The following is a 17,067-nucleotide window of genomic DNA, read 5'->3' as shown; positions in this document are numbered from 1 at the left end:
ACAGTGAAGCATTTTGCAACACGGTCAAATCAGCTCCATTACTGTCCAGTGAACCAGCTCGGAGACTGTTTTTTTTTTTTGACACCTTCACTCTCTTTTCTTCTCTCTGGCCACATGTGGCAAATTAAGGGAGCCGTTTTTTTATTTTGCCGCTGCTGGTTTGAATCATCGAGCAGTCGGAAACACAGAGCAGGTTGCAGGAGTGTCGGCAGAGTTAGTCCAGATGAAGCCTGAGAGACTTTCTGATCACCTGTGATAATATTTCAATGGAACACCTTCTCTGATCTTTGCCATTTAATTTGGGGGAACAGGACGGAAATGAAGAACACCTTTTTTTGTGACTTCCCACACTCTTGTCTGTTTTTTACAAGCCGTGTAGTGAACCGGATTAGGGCAAGAAAGCCCATTCGGGTTTGATGAATCTTTACTTTGAGTATTTGTGATTGTGTATTATTAATATGTGAAGAAGACAAAAACATTTTATCCTGTCAAACTAGAGCATAAAGGAACATTTTGGGAAGTATGCTTATGTACTTTCTTGTTAAAGGAGAAGATTGATACCACTAGGCGCCACGGTAAATATAAGGAACAGCCATTAGCCAGTTAGCCTAGCTTAGTATAAAGACTTGAAACGGGGTGAAACAGCTCGTCTGACTCAAGCCCCAAGAGCGCCGGGATTTGAAGCAAATTTGACATGTTGGCCAAACAGTGGAATTACAACTGTGTCCATCACATGATGCTATTGGTTCACAAAGATCTTTTACCATTGACTTACATTGGGAAAGAGGCTTTAGTTACTCAGCGGATCATTTTATTAGCCCTTATTAAAATAATCAGGTCCTAAAAGTTATAAAAAATGCACTAATAGCCACACCCAGAGTTATTTCCCTTCCTTCGTTCATGTGAATGAGACCAAAGAAATCAGTTGTCAGTAAACCAGTGGACTCCAGAAACGTGCTGGTCCTGTTCAAGAAATACACATAATCCTCTGTAAAAAAAAAAAACACAATAGAATATGTTGTTCTTTAAATGTGTTTATTATGTAAAGTAGTGAGCTTTAGAAGTGCTGGGCTGATTTTCTTTCCTTTGGACGGAGCCAAGTTAGCTGTTTCCCTTTTGTTTTGTGCTAACCTAAGCTAAGCTAACTGCCTACTGGCTCCAGAAAACAAGATGGAGACTTCAAAGAGATGCTTAAAGAGATGGGACAGGATGGGACATACAGTACATAAAAACATGCACGATACAAGCATCCAGTTAACTTTTTCTGGATTACGTGCAGTCCGTGCGCTTGTAGTCCACACCGTCACAAACTGTGGGCGGATCTACAAGGACGTAGCGGATGCAACGACCATGAATTGAAATAAAATGTCGAACTATCCCTTTAAAGTTTGAACATTTTCAAAGTGAGACGAAAACTAAGCTTGTGGATAGATGAAAAGAGAACAAAAAAAGTGAGAGAATTAAAGAGAGAAGATGTGGAAGTTTTCAGGCTGTCCAGCAGCAATTCCCTCCTTTTTAAAAGAGTCCCTGTTTCAATTATGAGTACCACCCTGGGGCCACGCTTGTCCTGGTCTGGAGGTGTGTTTGAGGAGTACGTGCTCAAAGAGGGTGACAGTCACTTCACACTCTTTAGCTTGTTAACTGCCCCCCTGAGACTTGCTGTCCCGCTAGCCCCTTTTTAAACCTTCCCATCATAAAACGAAACACTTATGAGAACGAGACCAGTCACCTCTTTCTCCTAACTTCCAGCTCCAGTCCTCCCCCCCCCCCCCCCCGAGCCATTCCTGTCTACCTGCCAGTAAGTTCTGGTTTTTTGGTGCCCGCTGGGCTCCTCATCAAAGCCGCTTTCAGCATAGATCTATATGGGACCTTCGTAAAAATCACAGTCTTTCACCCTCAATTAAACCACGCTGCCGTGTCTGTTAACTTCCTCTGGTTTTATCCTCCTGTCTCTATCCTTGGAAGTCTGTTCTGCATAGGACAGTTTTTGGTGAAAGACAGAGAGGGACAGAGATTATTGTGAACGTGTTCTTCGTTAAGTGATGTATGAACTTGTTTCCCCATCTTCAACAAGCACACAAACATGGATATAGTTTCCAGGACATCTGAGTGTTTGCAGGCTTGGCTCAGTATTTCATTTGTTGTTCTCTCTCTTTCAGCACTGTAACAATATTTGTCAAAAGATTTATGTAAGGCATTTGGATAACAGTTGCCTTTGCTTCATGACTGACAAAAGTTTGAAACACTGATGGAGCTGCATCATCTCGGCCACTTGGGAACTCTTGGGAACTGATCAGTTAGACACGATTTTTGTTCTGAGGAAGTAATACATTTCAAGTTAAAAGTCAACCTGCTACATCCTGCTTCCCTTTCCTTGTTGATCGAGGCAGATTGTTGTGTTGCACATGCTTGCAAGTCAAATGATCCTTTCAGCTAATAGTCCCAGCAGACTCCACATGTCAATTGTAAACTCTCCAACAGCCCTCACCATTTATTTTTCCAGGATGACATTGATTTGCCAACTTTTTTTCATTCAGGTCACAGAAGTTAAACTAGAATTCATTCTACTTTTCTGATCACCTTACAGTCAGGTAGAGAGACAGAGAAGGTCTTTTACTGTATTAGAGTTTAGTATCTTATACAAAGTACAGTGATACTATTTTTATATTCAAAATCATGTCAGTCAACTGTGTATTGATGTTTAAATTCAGAAAACTTGAAAGCGAAGAAAATTTACTTTGAACACTTGTGTTTGTGCACACTATTATTCAAATGTTACAATATATAACATGCATATCAGATACATTAGAGGTTTAGGCATTTTGTTATTTTATCTTGACTGAAGTTAAAAGTATTCCAACTACTTTAGAAACCAGTAAGGACATGGTAGACCCTCTTCTCAGCACACTACAGAGCCTTGCTTTATGTTAAAATAACATTAATGTAATTTTCATTTAAGTTCATTTAAGAAAATAAATGAATCCCTCTTATTTCATTTTGATAGAGGACGCGGTGTCTCATTATTTTCTGTCGGGGTGTTGTCTCACACAGTGGTGCCAAACACACATACAAGCAAACAAAACAAAGAGAGAAACAAAAGACAGAAAGTGAGAGAGAGAGAAACAAAAGAGTATAGGAAGCCTCAGGAAGTTCCAGTTGTCCTTTCTTTGCCAAAATTCCCCGTAATTAAAATCATACAATCATTCAATGTAACTTCTCAAAAAATCAGAGTGCCCCCTGAGGTCAACAACAAAGCTCGGGCCTCATGTGAGTGTCAGATGTGGCAGCAGATTGCTTTGTGGTGTCTTGGAAGCAAATGTTTGGGCTCTGAGCTCAGTGCCAGAGAAGACACAAGCATAATGTGTTTCTTTGTTAAATGTCATAACGTGCAATCTCTCACTGTTTTACAGTGTGCATCTTTGAAGTTGAGGACGTAATTTAAACTATTTCAACTTTGTGAAATATAATGAGGATTGGATTAATGTCCTCTTCACAATTTATAATTAGGTCAGGGTGCAAACCACTACATAACTTCTACATCGATCAGAAACAGGTACGAGAACACTTTTGTGGAAAAAACGACTAATGCTTGTAGCTATGTTCAACTCTGTCTCCCAAAAATAACATTCCTCTACAATGAAACAGCATTGTCAATTACTTTTCAAGGGAAAGTATTTTCTCCTGGATTGAGTTTCTTTTTTTGTAGATAAGATTCTATTATATTCCGCGTAGGGAGGATGTTTGGGTGAACAGGCGGGAAAAACAAAGTGAAACCAATTTTAATTTGCGTTCGAAATTTAAATAACTTAACAAACATATTAATTTTAAGCCAAACCATGATGTTTTTTCTAAACCTTACCAAGACGTTTTGTTGTTTTTTTGCTTTGTTTCACTTGACAACGTTAGCCATGAGTTTAAAACGACAGTAATCCTGGAAAAAATACATTTCCCTCTAAACGTAATGGAGAGTGCAGTTTAGTTGTATGGGAACGTAATTTTGCAGGAGACAGGGTTGCTCTGTGAGGCGCAGTAGTAGTTTGAGCTGAATGCTAATACAGCTTAGTTTTTAGCCTGTTAACATGCTAACATTTGCTAATTAACACTCGACACGACCTACAGCTGTGGCTGGTGGGAATGTCATTAGTTTTGCAAGTATTTGGTCCTAAACAAAAGTATTGGACAAATTAGAAATGTGACATGATGACGGTGCCAGAGGATACAAATGAATTCTCAGGGGAACATGAGTGTCTGAACCAAATGTCCTGGCGAGCTGTCTAATAATTGTTGTCACATTTCACTTGAGCCACAAATGTGATCCTCATGGTGATGTTAGAGGAGAAGTCAGGCGATCAACATCCTCGTTAGGACTCATCCTCTGGGGACCACGAAGTTTCATCTTAATCAATCACACAGTTGAAGAGATATTTCAGTCTGGACTTGTGTGGGTGTGCCCTGAGCTGAGAACACCACTATGGGAGCCAGGCATCCAAGGAGGATGTTCTCAAGTGGAGGAACCTAATCTTTCCCAGCAGGAATCCAAGCGGCTCTGTAAGTGTATGAATAGAGATAATATCTCTATAATGAGGCCTGTTTTGTACCATCAAAGTCTTCAAAAGAGTCTGAAACCCGACCTCCCTCCTAGCACTGACAATCCCTCAGTAATAGCTCCCTATTATTAATTGTTTCGCCTGCTGCTAAGTCTTTGTCTCTCTTTCTCTCCCTCTTGCTCTTGCAGTTGTGTTTTAGCTCACCCACGACCTCGTGCTTTTAAGAGTGCTGACATTCTGCCAGTTTGTAACTCAGTGGTAGGGAGGTGTTTGTTTTTTTTAAACCAAACTGTTTCCAGACAACAATCTACTTTCTCTTTATTGTAGATGCTAAACTGGAAGGAGTTGCTGCACTCGCATAAGGAAATTGTCTCACACGTATTATTCATTGGCAGTAAATCCTCATAATTCCAGCTATTATGCAATTCCACCTTTCAGCGCGTCCAACACTGCCTGTGTTGTTGCGTCAGAGCCGACACGCAGGTGTGCTTGATATCTTTGAGCTGTCTGCTGCGGTTGGCTGACAAACATCCGGACGTGGTTGAAGGGACTGACCAGACCACCGCAACTCAGTGCCGTTTCGGACGCGGCCCTTTGCATATCCTGCTCTGTGACCATTGTCTATTGTCGGGGGCATTATGATAAGTGGGTCGTCTATCTGATGCTGTGAAGAGTTCTGAGAGCTCCAGCCTCCCAGTTCTCCCAGCAAGCAGAGATCCAACTGTCTGATAGTGTTTGATGAGAGAGAAAAAAGACTCTTCAGGGGTGACGTAGCATCTGCGCATTGCTAATCTGATGTATCAGAAGCAAATTACAGAGGACACGCGGACAGAAACAGGACGGCGGCGGTCAGGACGATGAAAAAAAGCACTTTAAAAAAATCTTTGCTGACTCAGCATTTCTTCACTCTCCCTAGCTTTGTCTGAAAGCTGAAGTTGACATAGCGTCATTGAAGTATAGTCCTACATAATTCTTTCAAATTAGTCTATTAACATGCACTTGTAAGTAGTAGCATGACACATCTTAAGACATTTTAACTGACTCTCTAATTGAATCCGTCTTCAAATGCAGTAAGAGCTCTGTGAGTCACAGCAGTCCGGTAAAGGCCCGTGCAGAAACCCGAAGGATCATTCTAATGTCTGTCTCCCTGTAATGGACAGTAATGGACATAAAGTGTGTGATGCGATGAGTAATATTTCATAATAATGTTTGAGTCAGTGCTGCGGAAGTTAGCAGAAGGCTGTAAAAAAAGTGCAGCTTGAGCCCAAAAGTTTTAATAAAGTTTTCAAATTCAGCTCTGAATATGACCTCTCGGATGTCTCATGTGGAGTCTCTCACGTGGGTAGTTCCTTAAGAAGCAGTTTTATTTTACACAGGTCACTAATTCCATGTAAGTGGTGCACACACACACACACACACACACATACGCACACACAAGAGACTCAGACTCACACACAAACACATGCCAAAGGCTTTTACCAACACAAGCATCACACACAGAAGTATCTCCATCAAAAAGCAGCCCTCTCTCCATCTGTTAAACAAATAGGGAGCCCCTACAAAGGTGTGCAAAAGAGTCCACATGATCAAAGTGTGTGAGAATGGCAGCCTTGTCCTGGCCTGGCCATTATCAGGCCCCATGAATGCCTGTCTTCTCCTCTTTTGTCGGTCGAGGCATTGACAGTCACTCACCCGGCAATGACTGTCACACCAGCGCAAAGAGCCAGCCGCCGACAGGGGCCAACCACATCAAACGAGGCTGTCAAGGGGCCCTGCTCGTGAACCGTGGCAACAAACACCTCCTGATCCTCACCTACAGCTCAGCAGCAGACACCCACCGCTGTGCTCTCAGCCACTGCCTCCACTGAGAAAAGATGTACTGCCTGAACCCCCCCCCCTTCTCTCTCTCTCTCTCTCTCTCTCTCTCTCTCTCTCTCTCTCTCTCTCTCTCTCTCTCTCTCTCTCTCTCACTGTCAAGTAGTGCTTGTGTTAACCTCCAGACTGCCGAGACACAAAGGGCCGCTAAAGTGTTTAAGAATGCTTTATGGATGCATGACAGGGGGAGGCCAACACTGCTGGGGGGTCAGAAAGTGTACAGGATGTGAATGAGATACATTCAGTTTTGCTTTCAATTTGGAGCTGAGTCACGCTTGATTTAAACTCTGTGACGTTCGAACTTCAAAAGTCCAAAAGAAGAAGAAGAAGACAATCATTTTAAATTGGCTTTAATAAAGTCAGCGTGCGTGCATGTTGCATGTGTGTACTACCAGTTTCAGATTACTTTCATGGAAATAAATGTAACCACATACGCAGTATTTTTCCTCAATTGTGAAGTCTATTTTAATTGTAGCTGCAAAAGTACAAGTCCTGGGACAACTTACACACTTCTATCTTGCAGGTTTTTCAAAGAGAAATTGTGAATTTCCCATAACTTTATCATTCATGTTAAACAGGGGACCGTGTTGTACAATACAGATGTAGCAATTTTGGGCAAACGGTCCTCTCAGTCAGAGCCAGTCACTACTGGAACGAGCTTCCTGTTGAATTAAGAGAGAGCACAAATTACCAAACCTTTAAACATAAACATCAGAGATGGCTTAAAGCAAACTAAACCTGCAGTCATGACTAATCTCACCACATCACCTCTGGCACATGATTGTTTTTACATACCTGCAACTTGTGTAATGCATTTATGTATTTTATGGTACTATATTGCATGGTATCATATTGTGTTGTACTGCAGAACTTGTTAAAGCGTTGTAAAAAAATATCAGGTAACTAATTTGTAATAACCTGCCAAAAAGTATAGCGCTCTAGCTAACGCTGGCACATTTACATGCAGGTAGAAGCTGATGTATGTATTAATGTGCACTGTAAGTAAGTAAATAGATACAAATAAAATACACAACTTTGTCTGCTGCATATTCAATATGTATGTCTACTCAAGATAACGTATTTTGTGTGCTGGGCTCTTAATTTAAACTTATTTCCTTGTATAACTAACCAGTACACAGGAATATGATCATAACTTTACTGTTCTAGACTAAACTATATACCGTACCAATGATGGTAAAATTGCATTACCAAAAGATCTCAGAGAATCCTATATTTAAATGGGGGTGTAAAATAACACATATGTGAATACAAATGTTGCTTGTACCATTGCAGGACACTGGTTTTCACCTTGGTCTCCTGTTTGACCTCTAGTCCTACTTTGATTGACTTTGATGAGACTGCCACCTGTAGGCCAAACAATAATTCACTGTCCATACTCTGATGTTTATGGCGGTTCATTTTAGTTACAAAAAAGACAGCGAAGAAAATAGAAAGAAATAATTAGCAAAAAACAAGTGTAGTGACCTATTATTTATAGAAAGAGAGAAAATACATGGAGTCAATTTAACATAATGTGGGTGATAACTAAAACTTTTTCTAATCACTGCTAGCCCTTTAAATACATCTAATTATGTCCTGGTTTATTTATTTTCTAAAATGTATTTGAAACAATAAAATTAACTTTTTTTGATTTATTTAGTATAATATTTTGTATTATTTTTGTATCCATGTAATTGTAACAGATAGAAAGTTTGTTTAAACGGAGCCTTATTTATAAAAAGCATGTTTACTGTTAGTGTGTAACATTAGGTTACATTAATATTCAACTACTAATTTGTAATGTTTCCTTGCCCACACCTGATATTCGAATAATGGCTTTAACAAAAGTACACAAAGTACGTCAACAGCAAATCATGACGATAATCAAACACCTTTGCAAAAACTCCGGCTGACCTGATAACATTACACCTCAATTAACATTCAAATAAATGATTAGCCACCGTTACAGAGCAACTTAAAAACGTATTGCTGCTCGATTTATCTGCGATCCTCTAGCCATGCCTTAACCCACGATCATAGTTCCTCGCGACTAGCTTGGTCTCATTTAAGATGGCTGCCTAGAGCTCAGGAGTAACGCGGTTGTTACATGTCAACATGTCACTCCTCAGAGTATGTGCCTTTGCAAAATGTCTGAGTCGTCGCAGTTTATTTGAGAAGGGTCCTGTTCGCGTGTCTCTAGCGGACCGCTGTGAGCTGTGCGTGTCGATAAGAGACGGCGGGGTCAGACGAATATCAGGTGAGCCGAAGGACTCCTGTGTGCAGTTACAAGTATGATGGACCAGTTTACCCAGTGTCCGAGGACTCTTGTGATATATATATGAATGTACTTGTATGTTTATCTCATCCGGGGTCTATCGAATAGCTTGTGTGATGTTTGACGAGCATACAGCGCATGTAACCGTTTGTTTAAACGGTTTGTTATTGAGTCCAGCCTGAGGATGCCTTGTGGTCACGAGCGTGACAGTTAACGTTAGCGGTTAACGGTTTCTTCTTCTTCGGTCATTGAAGTAACTTCAGATTATATATATGTCACCAATATTGCAAGGACCTCTTTGTGAAAACCTGCTGAGCCGCCACTCCTATACTCCTACTATACCTGGTGGCTGTAGCTCACGTGGAGGAGCGGGTCAGACCCCAAAGCTTTGGGGTTCGACACCCAGCTCTTCCTGTGTTGCTGAGCAGGACTCTGAACTCACAACTGCTCATCGTGTATGGAGGGAAAATGTAGAAAAATTAACATAGAAGTAATTGTTTATTGGCAGAAAGCAGAACGCCCTATCAGTATTATAATATGTAGTCTTTGAAACTGTCTTATTGTTTAGAAAGTAGATGCACATGTATTTATTATTAGCTCTAATGGTATGTGTGTGTGTGTGTGTGTGTGTGTGTGTTTTTTTTTTTTTTTCAGAGACACCATTGCTGCTTCAAAGGAGAAATGTTTCTTTTGTGATCCCAAAGAGAGACGATACTAAGAAACGTGTACTGGAGCAGTCTCAGTTGTTCGACGGTATGTTGTTGTAGACGGCAGGTTGTCATGCTGACACATTTCAAGCCCCCAATAGTAACTTAAGTTATCAATAATTGCAATTTCACGCTGAATAATATCAGAGTTGTCTTCTCTGAATGCTTCCAGCCCAAACTGCATCTGTGTCCTATTTCGTCCAGGACTCCTGTCTGCTAGAGTACTTGGTAGTTCTTTCTGTCTATCACTAAACAGGCGAGTCAATAATTTAGTTTACTCACAATAAATGTGCCTTTTTCTATTTTTCTCCCTTAGTGCTTGAGGCCAGGATCCAGCAACTCCAATCTGACATCGTTTTAGATGTCCATCATGCAAAGGTGCATTTTGTTAAAGCCGTTTTATCTGGTAAGGGTCCCAAAGGCGCACCCAAGGAGAAAACTGACATTCCTACATCCGCAAAGACTCTTAAAGCGGCTTCTAAATCTCAGCCCAGCCGCTGGATGGAAAAATTAACTCAGGAGAAGAAAAACAAACTCACAAAGCAGCAGCACCTCCAACAGAAAATACAGAAGAATGTAAAGGAGAAACCTGCCACCAAATCTAGAGGAAGCAAAAGCAGCTCCACGCTCCCCGGTACTTCACACAAAACTATATCTAAAACCGTGCCCTTGATTAAGAACGGTAGTCGGATGAAATTGTCTGATGAGATTCGTGCTGCAGTTTCTTCAACAGAGGCGGCTGTCCCCGCTGCAGCAGCAGCAGCAGCAGCGAGGACAGCCGCCATGGCACATAAAGAATCTAAAAAGAAACAGAAGGGCTCTAAAAATCCGGTTCCCGGTAAAGAGGGCCAGAAGCAGACTGTCGCTGACGCCCAGGGCAGGGCCGAGGAGCTGGCCGAGGTGGAGGAGCTGGAGAGGAGGCTCAGTCAACAGGTAAGCCAGTGGACGTCGCCGAGTAACTCGCAGCGCCTACAGGACGACAGTGAGGCCACTGCATGCGGGGACACCCAGCTGAGCATCCGCTCCTACCTGGAGGCGTGCGTGTTCGCCGGGGCCGTTGAGAGGGCGCACCGTTTCCTGCTCAGCCAGCACAGAGTTATGAGTCGACGTAAACACCTGAACACGAATATCTACAACATCATGATGAGGGTGTGGGCCAAGAAGGTGAGTTCAGCAACCAAGACTCCATGTTTTAAAACGGATTGAAACTAGCATTTGTTTAGCTACCCCTCTTGTCTGCTGGGTTTATTTTTGTGTGGTGGTCAACCAATTGAAACACTCAGATTTATTAACAGCCTAGTACATCTTGCATAGTTACTGTTTATAAGTCATGATGGTACATGTGTACTTACTTGTGAACACTTCTCAGGTTCTCTAGTAGTTGTCATTCTTTCTGTCGTATTTTATAAGTTAACAATATTATGAAGTCTCATCTTTGGTCAGTAACTTGAGTTTAATTTTCACATGTTACATTAGTAATAAAGAGGAGGTGGAAGCAAAGGTTTATGGTCCTCCCATGCATCCCTCTCTCTCTGTTTGTAGGGCACGTTAAATCAGATTGGCCGCATATTTATCCTGTTAGAAGAGGCTGGTCTGAAGCCAAATCTGGGATCCTACTGTACTGCCCTGGAGTGTATGGGCCGCAATCCCAACTGCTCCCCAAAGGTCATCACAAGGTATACACACACACACACACACACACACACACACACACACACACACACACACACACACACACACACACACAGATTTTAAGTTTTAGAGAACAGTTGTAATACAGAGACTCACCAGCAGGGGTCATGCTGTGCTCATAGTTTGCACTTTTGCACATCCTTTCTGAGTTCTTGCCTATACTATTTATTAATGATTGAAGATGATTGTCACTGTTTATGTCCATTTTAATCTAAGAATAATGGCGTCAGAGAAGAAGCAATGTGTAGCAAATAATGATGGTCAAAGCTTCCCTCTTCCATTGTGGTCCATTTGTAAACGATACAAGTCGTCTTGTGTGTCAATCGTAAATTCAGACGCGCTTTATTTTGAGTGCCACACAGTACCAGTGTTCGGTGTCTCCTCTGTGTTAAGCTGACAGGATCAAGTGTTCATAACTCTATGAACCTCATCTGCTGTTCCTTTCCCTCGTCTCTTTTTATTATTAATTATTGTAGCTTTTCCCAAGGCCACCTAGACTTGTTTTGGTTGTGGCCGCATGCTGACACACAGTGGTAATGAGGTGGTCTTAGGCTGATTAAATAGTTAAAAGACAGCAGGACGCTGCCGTCATGCATTGAGGTGAACTGAACTTTTCAAGGACAACCTCGGCAGCCAGCAGCCCAATTGTGTCTCAGCGGTAACTAGGTCATCTTGACAAATCCCCGTTAAGTATTATTAATCAAGTTTTTATGTCACTGACTGTGTGTCAGACCCACAGTCGGATTAATTACATGACATTTAGCACATACAGTATCCAGCAACTGGGCACAGCTTCAGCAGAACTCTACGTGTGTCACAGTGTGTGTGTGTGTGTGCCTGTTTGATGGCAGCCAATACAAGCAGCTGGCCTGCTGCCCAGGCAGTGGCAGGGCTCATATAGACTTTGCTTTTTTTTTTTTGTAGGGGCCTAACCTGAAGTTATTATAGCATCAAAAATACTGTATAGACCCTGTTGAACAATGCACTTTCATGCCCTCTTTGAAAAGCCATGACCCAGTTCAGGAGTCTTCTCCTTCTCAGTCTGCATTTCAGGAAAAACATCATTATATGTGGAGAACGCTATCTTACTCCAAAAGATTTTAACTCTCATATCGATATAAGCATCACCCTCACAAATCCATTATTGGTTTGGTCCTGATATTTATTATTAACGCTGTACATTGTTGGTCCGTTATGATAAATATCAGGGCTTGTAGGGTAAACTTGGGTATCGGTGAACTTGACTGTGTTCTACGGTTAGTTGTCACTTTATTGGTGATGTTGAAGACAACTTCAACAAGTTCTGCCTGAATGCACTATAAGTTTTGGTCCCTTCGATATAAGACCCCTTCATTCACAGAGGGAGTGCAGGTTCAGTCAAAATAAATAATTGTACCTTTTTAATAGTGAACTTATTTGGGGGAGGGGGGTGGGGCAACCTGTGCAACCCGTGCAACCCAAAGTTTGCACACAGCCCACATTGTCTGCTCGGATTGCTAGCTTGCTAACTCACCAGACTGTACACTTCACGCTGTATGTATTTCACAAATGTATGTATTTTATTTGGCAAAATAATGAAATGTTACTGCTTGATTAAGTTTAGTTTCTGTCTGCATATGACACGGTGAATGCAGCCTGAGCAAATATCTCCTATATTTCCATTTTATTCCCATTATTTAATATCATTCTCATGAATTCCCATAAATTCCTCTTAACTCCCGTTAAGTCCATCTTGAATTTCTCCCGGAATTTTTGCAACCCTAGTCCAGCCTTCGGTCTGACTCTGAAGAATGCACCTTGTGAACCGAAGCGCAGCTACTGTCGCTTCTAATCACGCCGTGCAAAAGAGCCCGCTCCTACAACAGGAGTTTTACAGTGAAATTATAAAATATTATCACTCTTATGTAGGCCTGTCACAATCCTGTCATTCAGATAATTCAACGATGTAATGTTCTATATCTGTTCATTTTCTGCCACACAGTGGTGCTGTTGTGTTTTGCTTTGCAACTAGACTTAAATCCATGTAGTTGATTTCAATGGCTGCTCGTCAAATAGTTTTCCAAAACGATGTTGGACTCAGGAGACATCACCCTATGCAGCGTGGTCCAATAGCGGGCCAGTGGGGTTGTGTGGGTAGGTGTCTGGTTGGTCCCATCGATCACTGTAAGCCGATGCTCGTATGACATCGTTGTTCTGCGGTGGTGCACCTCCTGCTCAGTCTCTGGCCGAGCAGTCCTCACCACCATCATTTCTCTCCGTCACTCAATGTGTTTGTAGTCGGCCTGTTCTTTCCTTTTACTGTGTTTTCTACCTATTTATTATGGCCCGACTGCTGTGCTCTCCTAATATCACTCTCTCCTCTGAAGTCTCCCCTGCAGCATCCTCGCCCTCAATGTACCAATCTGTTCCCCTGTCTCTCTCTCACGCTCACACACACACACACACACACACACACACACACACACACACACACACACACACACACACACACACACACACACACACACACACACACACACACACACACACACACACTCTGACTCACGCGCACCCTTATCCCTCTAAGTTTTTCCCTTTTGTAAGTGCTGTGTCCTCCAGAGCGCTTTGCCCCCGAGGGTGCAGCAGAGCAGCCACCAGGCTGATTATGCCCTATCTTTCAACCTCTCTGCCGTCTTTGTTCCTCTGGACCACAGTGCCGGCACCCAGACTAATCCTCTCTTTGTTGGAGGCTCTCTCATTTACTCTGACCAAAATTGCACATTGCATCACACGAGAATCCGAGGCATGAGTGCAAATACTAAAGAAATTTGACCTCTTTGGCTTACCTCAGAAATATGACGTACACTTCATAACTTCAAACACTAGACGTCCGACAGAATGTTGTAATACGAGGCTTTCTTAGTTGTATTTCTTCATTTCTGTGCAGAACCCCGCTCACTTCTGGTTACATTAAGTCGGTGGAAGTTGCTGAGCCAAGGTTTCCTCCAGATGGTAATTAGCTCGCTGTTATTTCTATTTGTCTTTAGGAGAAGCAGTGCTGGGTGAAGCAGAGCTCTCTCATCCTCTGTGGTCGATGACAAATGGGGTTTCCTCGTTTCCGTCTCTCGCCTTAGTCATGTAGTTCTGTTGTTAACCTCAAGGGAGCAGTGCAACCAAACATGATCTTCAGGCTCGTGGTTGGGCTTTATACCCTAAAGTGTGCGCGACACTAACAAGGTTCTCCCCCTGTATACATAAGCCTTCTGTAATTACATGTATAAGGAGGAGTGCACACTGTAGGTCATACAAATAGCATTCAGTACATGGATGACATTCAGTCCTTGTATAAATCATTGCACCGGCTCAATTTATAGACCAGAAGAATACATCGATGTACAGTTTAATAATATTATTTATTTACCCAAATTCATAAATCATTTACACAAACAAAATATGAATCACTGAATCTCACAGAAGAATAAAGATGCATATTAATTCACAGGCATTCTGAGGTGTCCTATATCAACATGAGTTATAACCATGTTATTGCACCTCTCATTTAGATGCCAGGGATTGGTTGCACATTGGGTATTGTCTTTATTCTGCAGTCCAGTCATGGAGACTGTGCTCTCTCTAGGAGATTCTATTTAAATATACATTTCACTGATGTCGTCAGTGCCCATCTGCCTCTGTCTCCAACTCATGCTTTGACTCTTGACAGAAAAGCCCCCGTCAGTGCAAATATTTCAATTGATATTCTGCAACTGTTGATTAGGGACGGCGAGACATATACAATGATCTGACAGACGAGGGAGTTTTTTTTAAAAGCTGAATTAATCAGGCGCCCGGCAAGTTAAATGATTATCTCACTCCCCATTCCCACACCAACAGGCAGGTCACAAGGTCGTGATCTCTGAACTTGAGATCAAACTCCAAAGTCTGTTCCATCATAACAACCATGATCTCCCACGTAAATGAAACTCTACTTAGTCAACTCTCTGAACTCTGAGCAAATAACTTTCTGCAACAGAGTTGTATGGAGGTCATATTTCTTCATATGTCGGTGTGTGTGTGTGTGTTTGTGCGCATGTTTTCAGGGAAACACAAGCAGCCCTTACAAAACAAGCAATGACATTTTTACATGAATACATTTGACCTTCATTTTCAAAAGGAAAATATATATTTTCCAGTAAATCACAAAGCAAGGTATAAAGGTTTGTTGTCTGGAGCCCGTCATGCTATATTGTGTTGTATCAGTACATTCTGTCGTCATTTTGTCTGTATATTCTTTCTTACATTGCATACCTGTCTGTTGGTTGTATAGTGTATCTTCATTGTGATGGGAGATGAAGCGGATGAATGCTGCAGCTGTACTGTGGTGTACCTCTGTGTTCTCTGGAATGAATCGCAAAGAATTTTCAATGTCTGCTTTATTTTATCCTTTTGCAGGTATCACATAGCACAATAGGTGCCCAAGTGTTAAGACACGTTACACAAATATGACTATAATGTATTAAACTCTTGTACAAAACAGCTATTGTCTTAAGTACGGCTGACCTGACCAAAGTTTCTTACACGACTAACACGACCTTTTTGTCGACTAACTGACGTATCTGTAAAACTGAGTTTCTCCATAATGAATCACAAAAAAAACACTTTAAATCTTGTGTTTATTAGAGATGTGTTCCTAATTTTCAGAGAAATAAGTCACGCAGCATGACCAAGCTTAAAAATGACTTTTTAGTCGGTCAGTCAGTGCTTTTGTCTTGTATCCCACACTATCCGTGTCTATTTAACCTCTCCTGTTGATGCGTAGACTTTAGTTTCTACTCTGTAATGTATTGTTTTGTTTTATTGTATAAATCAACATTCATTTGACACTAAACTTTGCATTTTATCTGGTTAAGTAAAGGTTAAATAAAACTCTTTAGGTGTTCTGTGTTTGACTCTTTAACCAGATGATGTCTAGTCTGTATTCCTACTCTAACACTCTCTATTGATTGTACTATTGGCAATTCCGACTCATAGATCTCATATGAGTCTTTGGGGAATAACTGGACAGCATGTTTTTATTCCAAAGAAATTCCAACAGCGGAGATTTAACCGCCAGAAATCTCAAAACCTGGCAAAAATAAATATGCAGCCAGTTGTTCTGATGAGCGTCCCCACAGATGTAACATGGCTCAAATCTGCTCCAGGGCCAATAGCAACCTGCTACACCAACTGTATGTCCCTGTGTGTGTGCAGGTGCCTGAGCCAGATGGAGGAGGACGGCCTGTCTGTGGACTCCCTGTTCAGCCGGTGTGTGTTCCGGCAGGATGAGAGAGACATGGTGCTGAAGGCCGTGCACATCGTCCAGCCCGACTACCAGCCCAGCCTCAAGGCGAGCACAACAGAGTGCTCCTCATCGCTGGTCCACGACTTCTACACACAGGTATCGCAGGCTCGCTTTGACACCGTACACTGGTATATTATTACTTACAGGCACTGACGGCCTATTTTCTCAATTATGAAGCTTGACTTTGAGTGATGGCTCCATAAATGTACACATTATCTTCTCCCAAAGTTTGAACAGTTAAGGTTATTTTAAATGTTTTGTCCATGCTTTAAGCGGTCTGTTCGACAAAAGGTTAAGTCGCGTATTTCAGAGACCAGGACCCCCGTTGTAAAAGCAATTTAAAATCTCGGTGGGACTATCCTGAATAAATATAAAAAGAGTTCATCAATAGTTTTTTTTTCACACACAGTCCGTATGAGGCAGATCAGTTGTTGTTAAACTCTTAATAAATTATAACATTTTATGTTTTTCCTGTGTATATATGTATGTGTGTGTGTGTGTATATATATATATATATATATATATATATATATTATTCATTCAAGTATGTATGTAAGTATGTAAATTGTAATTAAAACATTTTGAGATTGTGGATTGACTGAATAGCAGAGAAAAGTCAGTGGTCCGGGCAGTAATCCTTGTGGTTCGCCAAAG

The 17,067-nt window shown here is 41.6% G+C and overlaps 1 protein-coding gene across 2 annotated transcripts in view; it reads left to right on the top strand.

Annotated features, from left to right (window-relative positions):
• Positions 1–8,537: 8,537 nt before the first annotated feature.
• The window catches only part of polrmt (polymerase (RNA) mitochondrial (DNA directed)), a gene marked incomplete at its 5' end in the record, with an annotated part of 45,246 nt that continues 36,716 nt past the window's right edge, over positions 8,538–17,067 (top strand). For both annotated transcript variants that reach the window (XR_013767067.1, XM_079158526.1), the window contains 5 exons: positions 8,538–8,679; positions 9,352–9,450; positions 9,721–10,568; positions 10,947–11,080; positions 16,323–16,509. Coding sequence is in view for 1 of the 2 variants with exons in the window: in XM_079158526.1 (XP_079014652.1) it covers positions 8,538–8,679; positions 9,352–9,450; positions 9,721–10,568; positions 10,947–11,080; positions 16,323–16,509 (1,410 nt within the window). The remainder of the gene's footprint in view (positions 8,680–9,351; positions 9,451–9,720; positions 10,569–10,946; positions 11,081–16,322; positions 16,510–17,067) is intronic.

This window comes from Pholis gunnellus (genome assembly GCF_910591455.1).
Source record: "Pholis gunnellus genome assembly, chromosome: 4".
NCBI classification, from domain to species: domain Eukaryota; kingdom Metazoa; phylum Chordata; class Actinopteri; order Perciformes; family Pholidae; genus Pholis; species Pholis gunnellus.
Note: the sequence above shows the minus strand (reverse complement) of the source record. Positions and strands in the feature narration are given on the sequence as shown.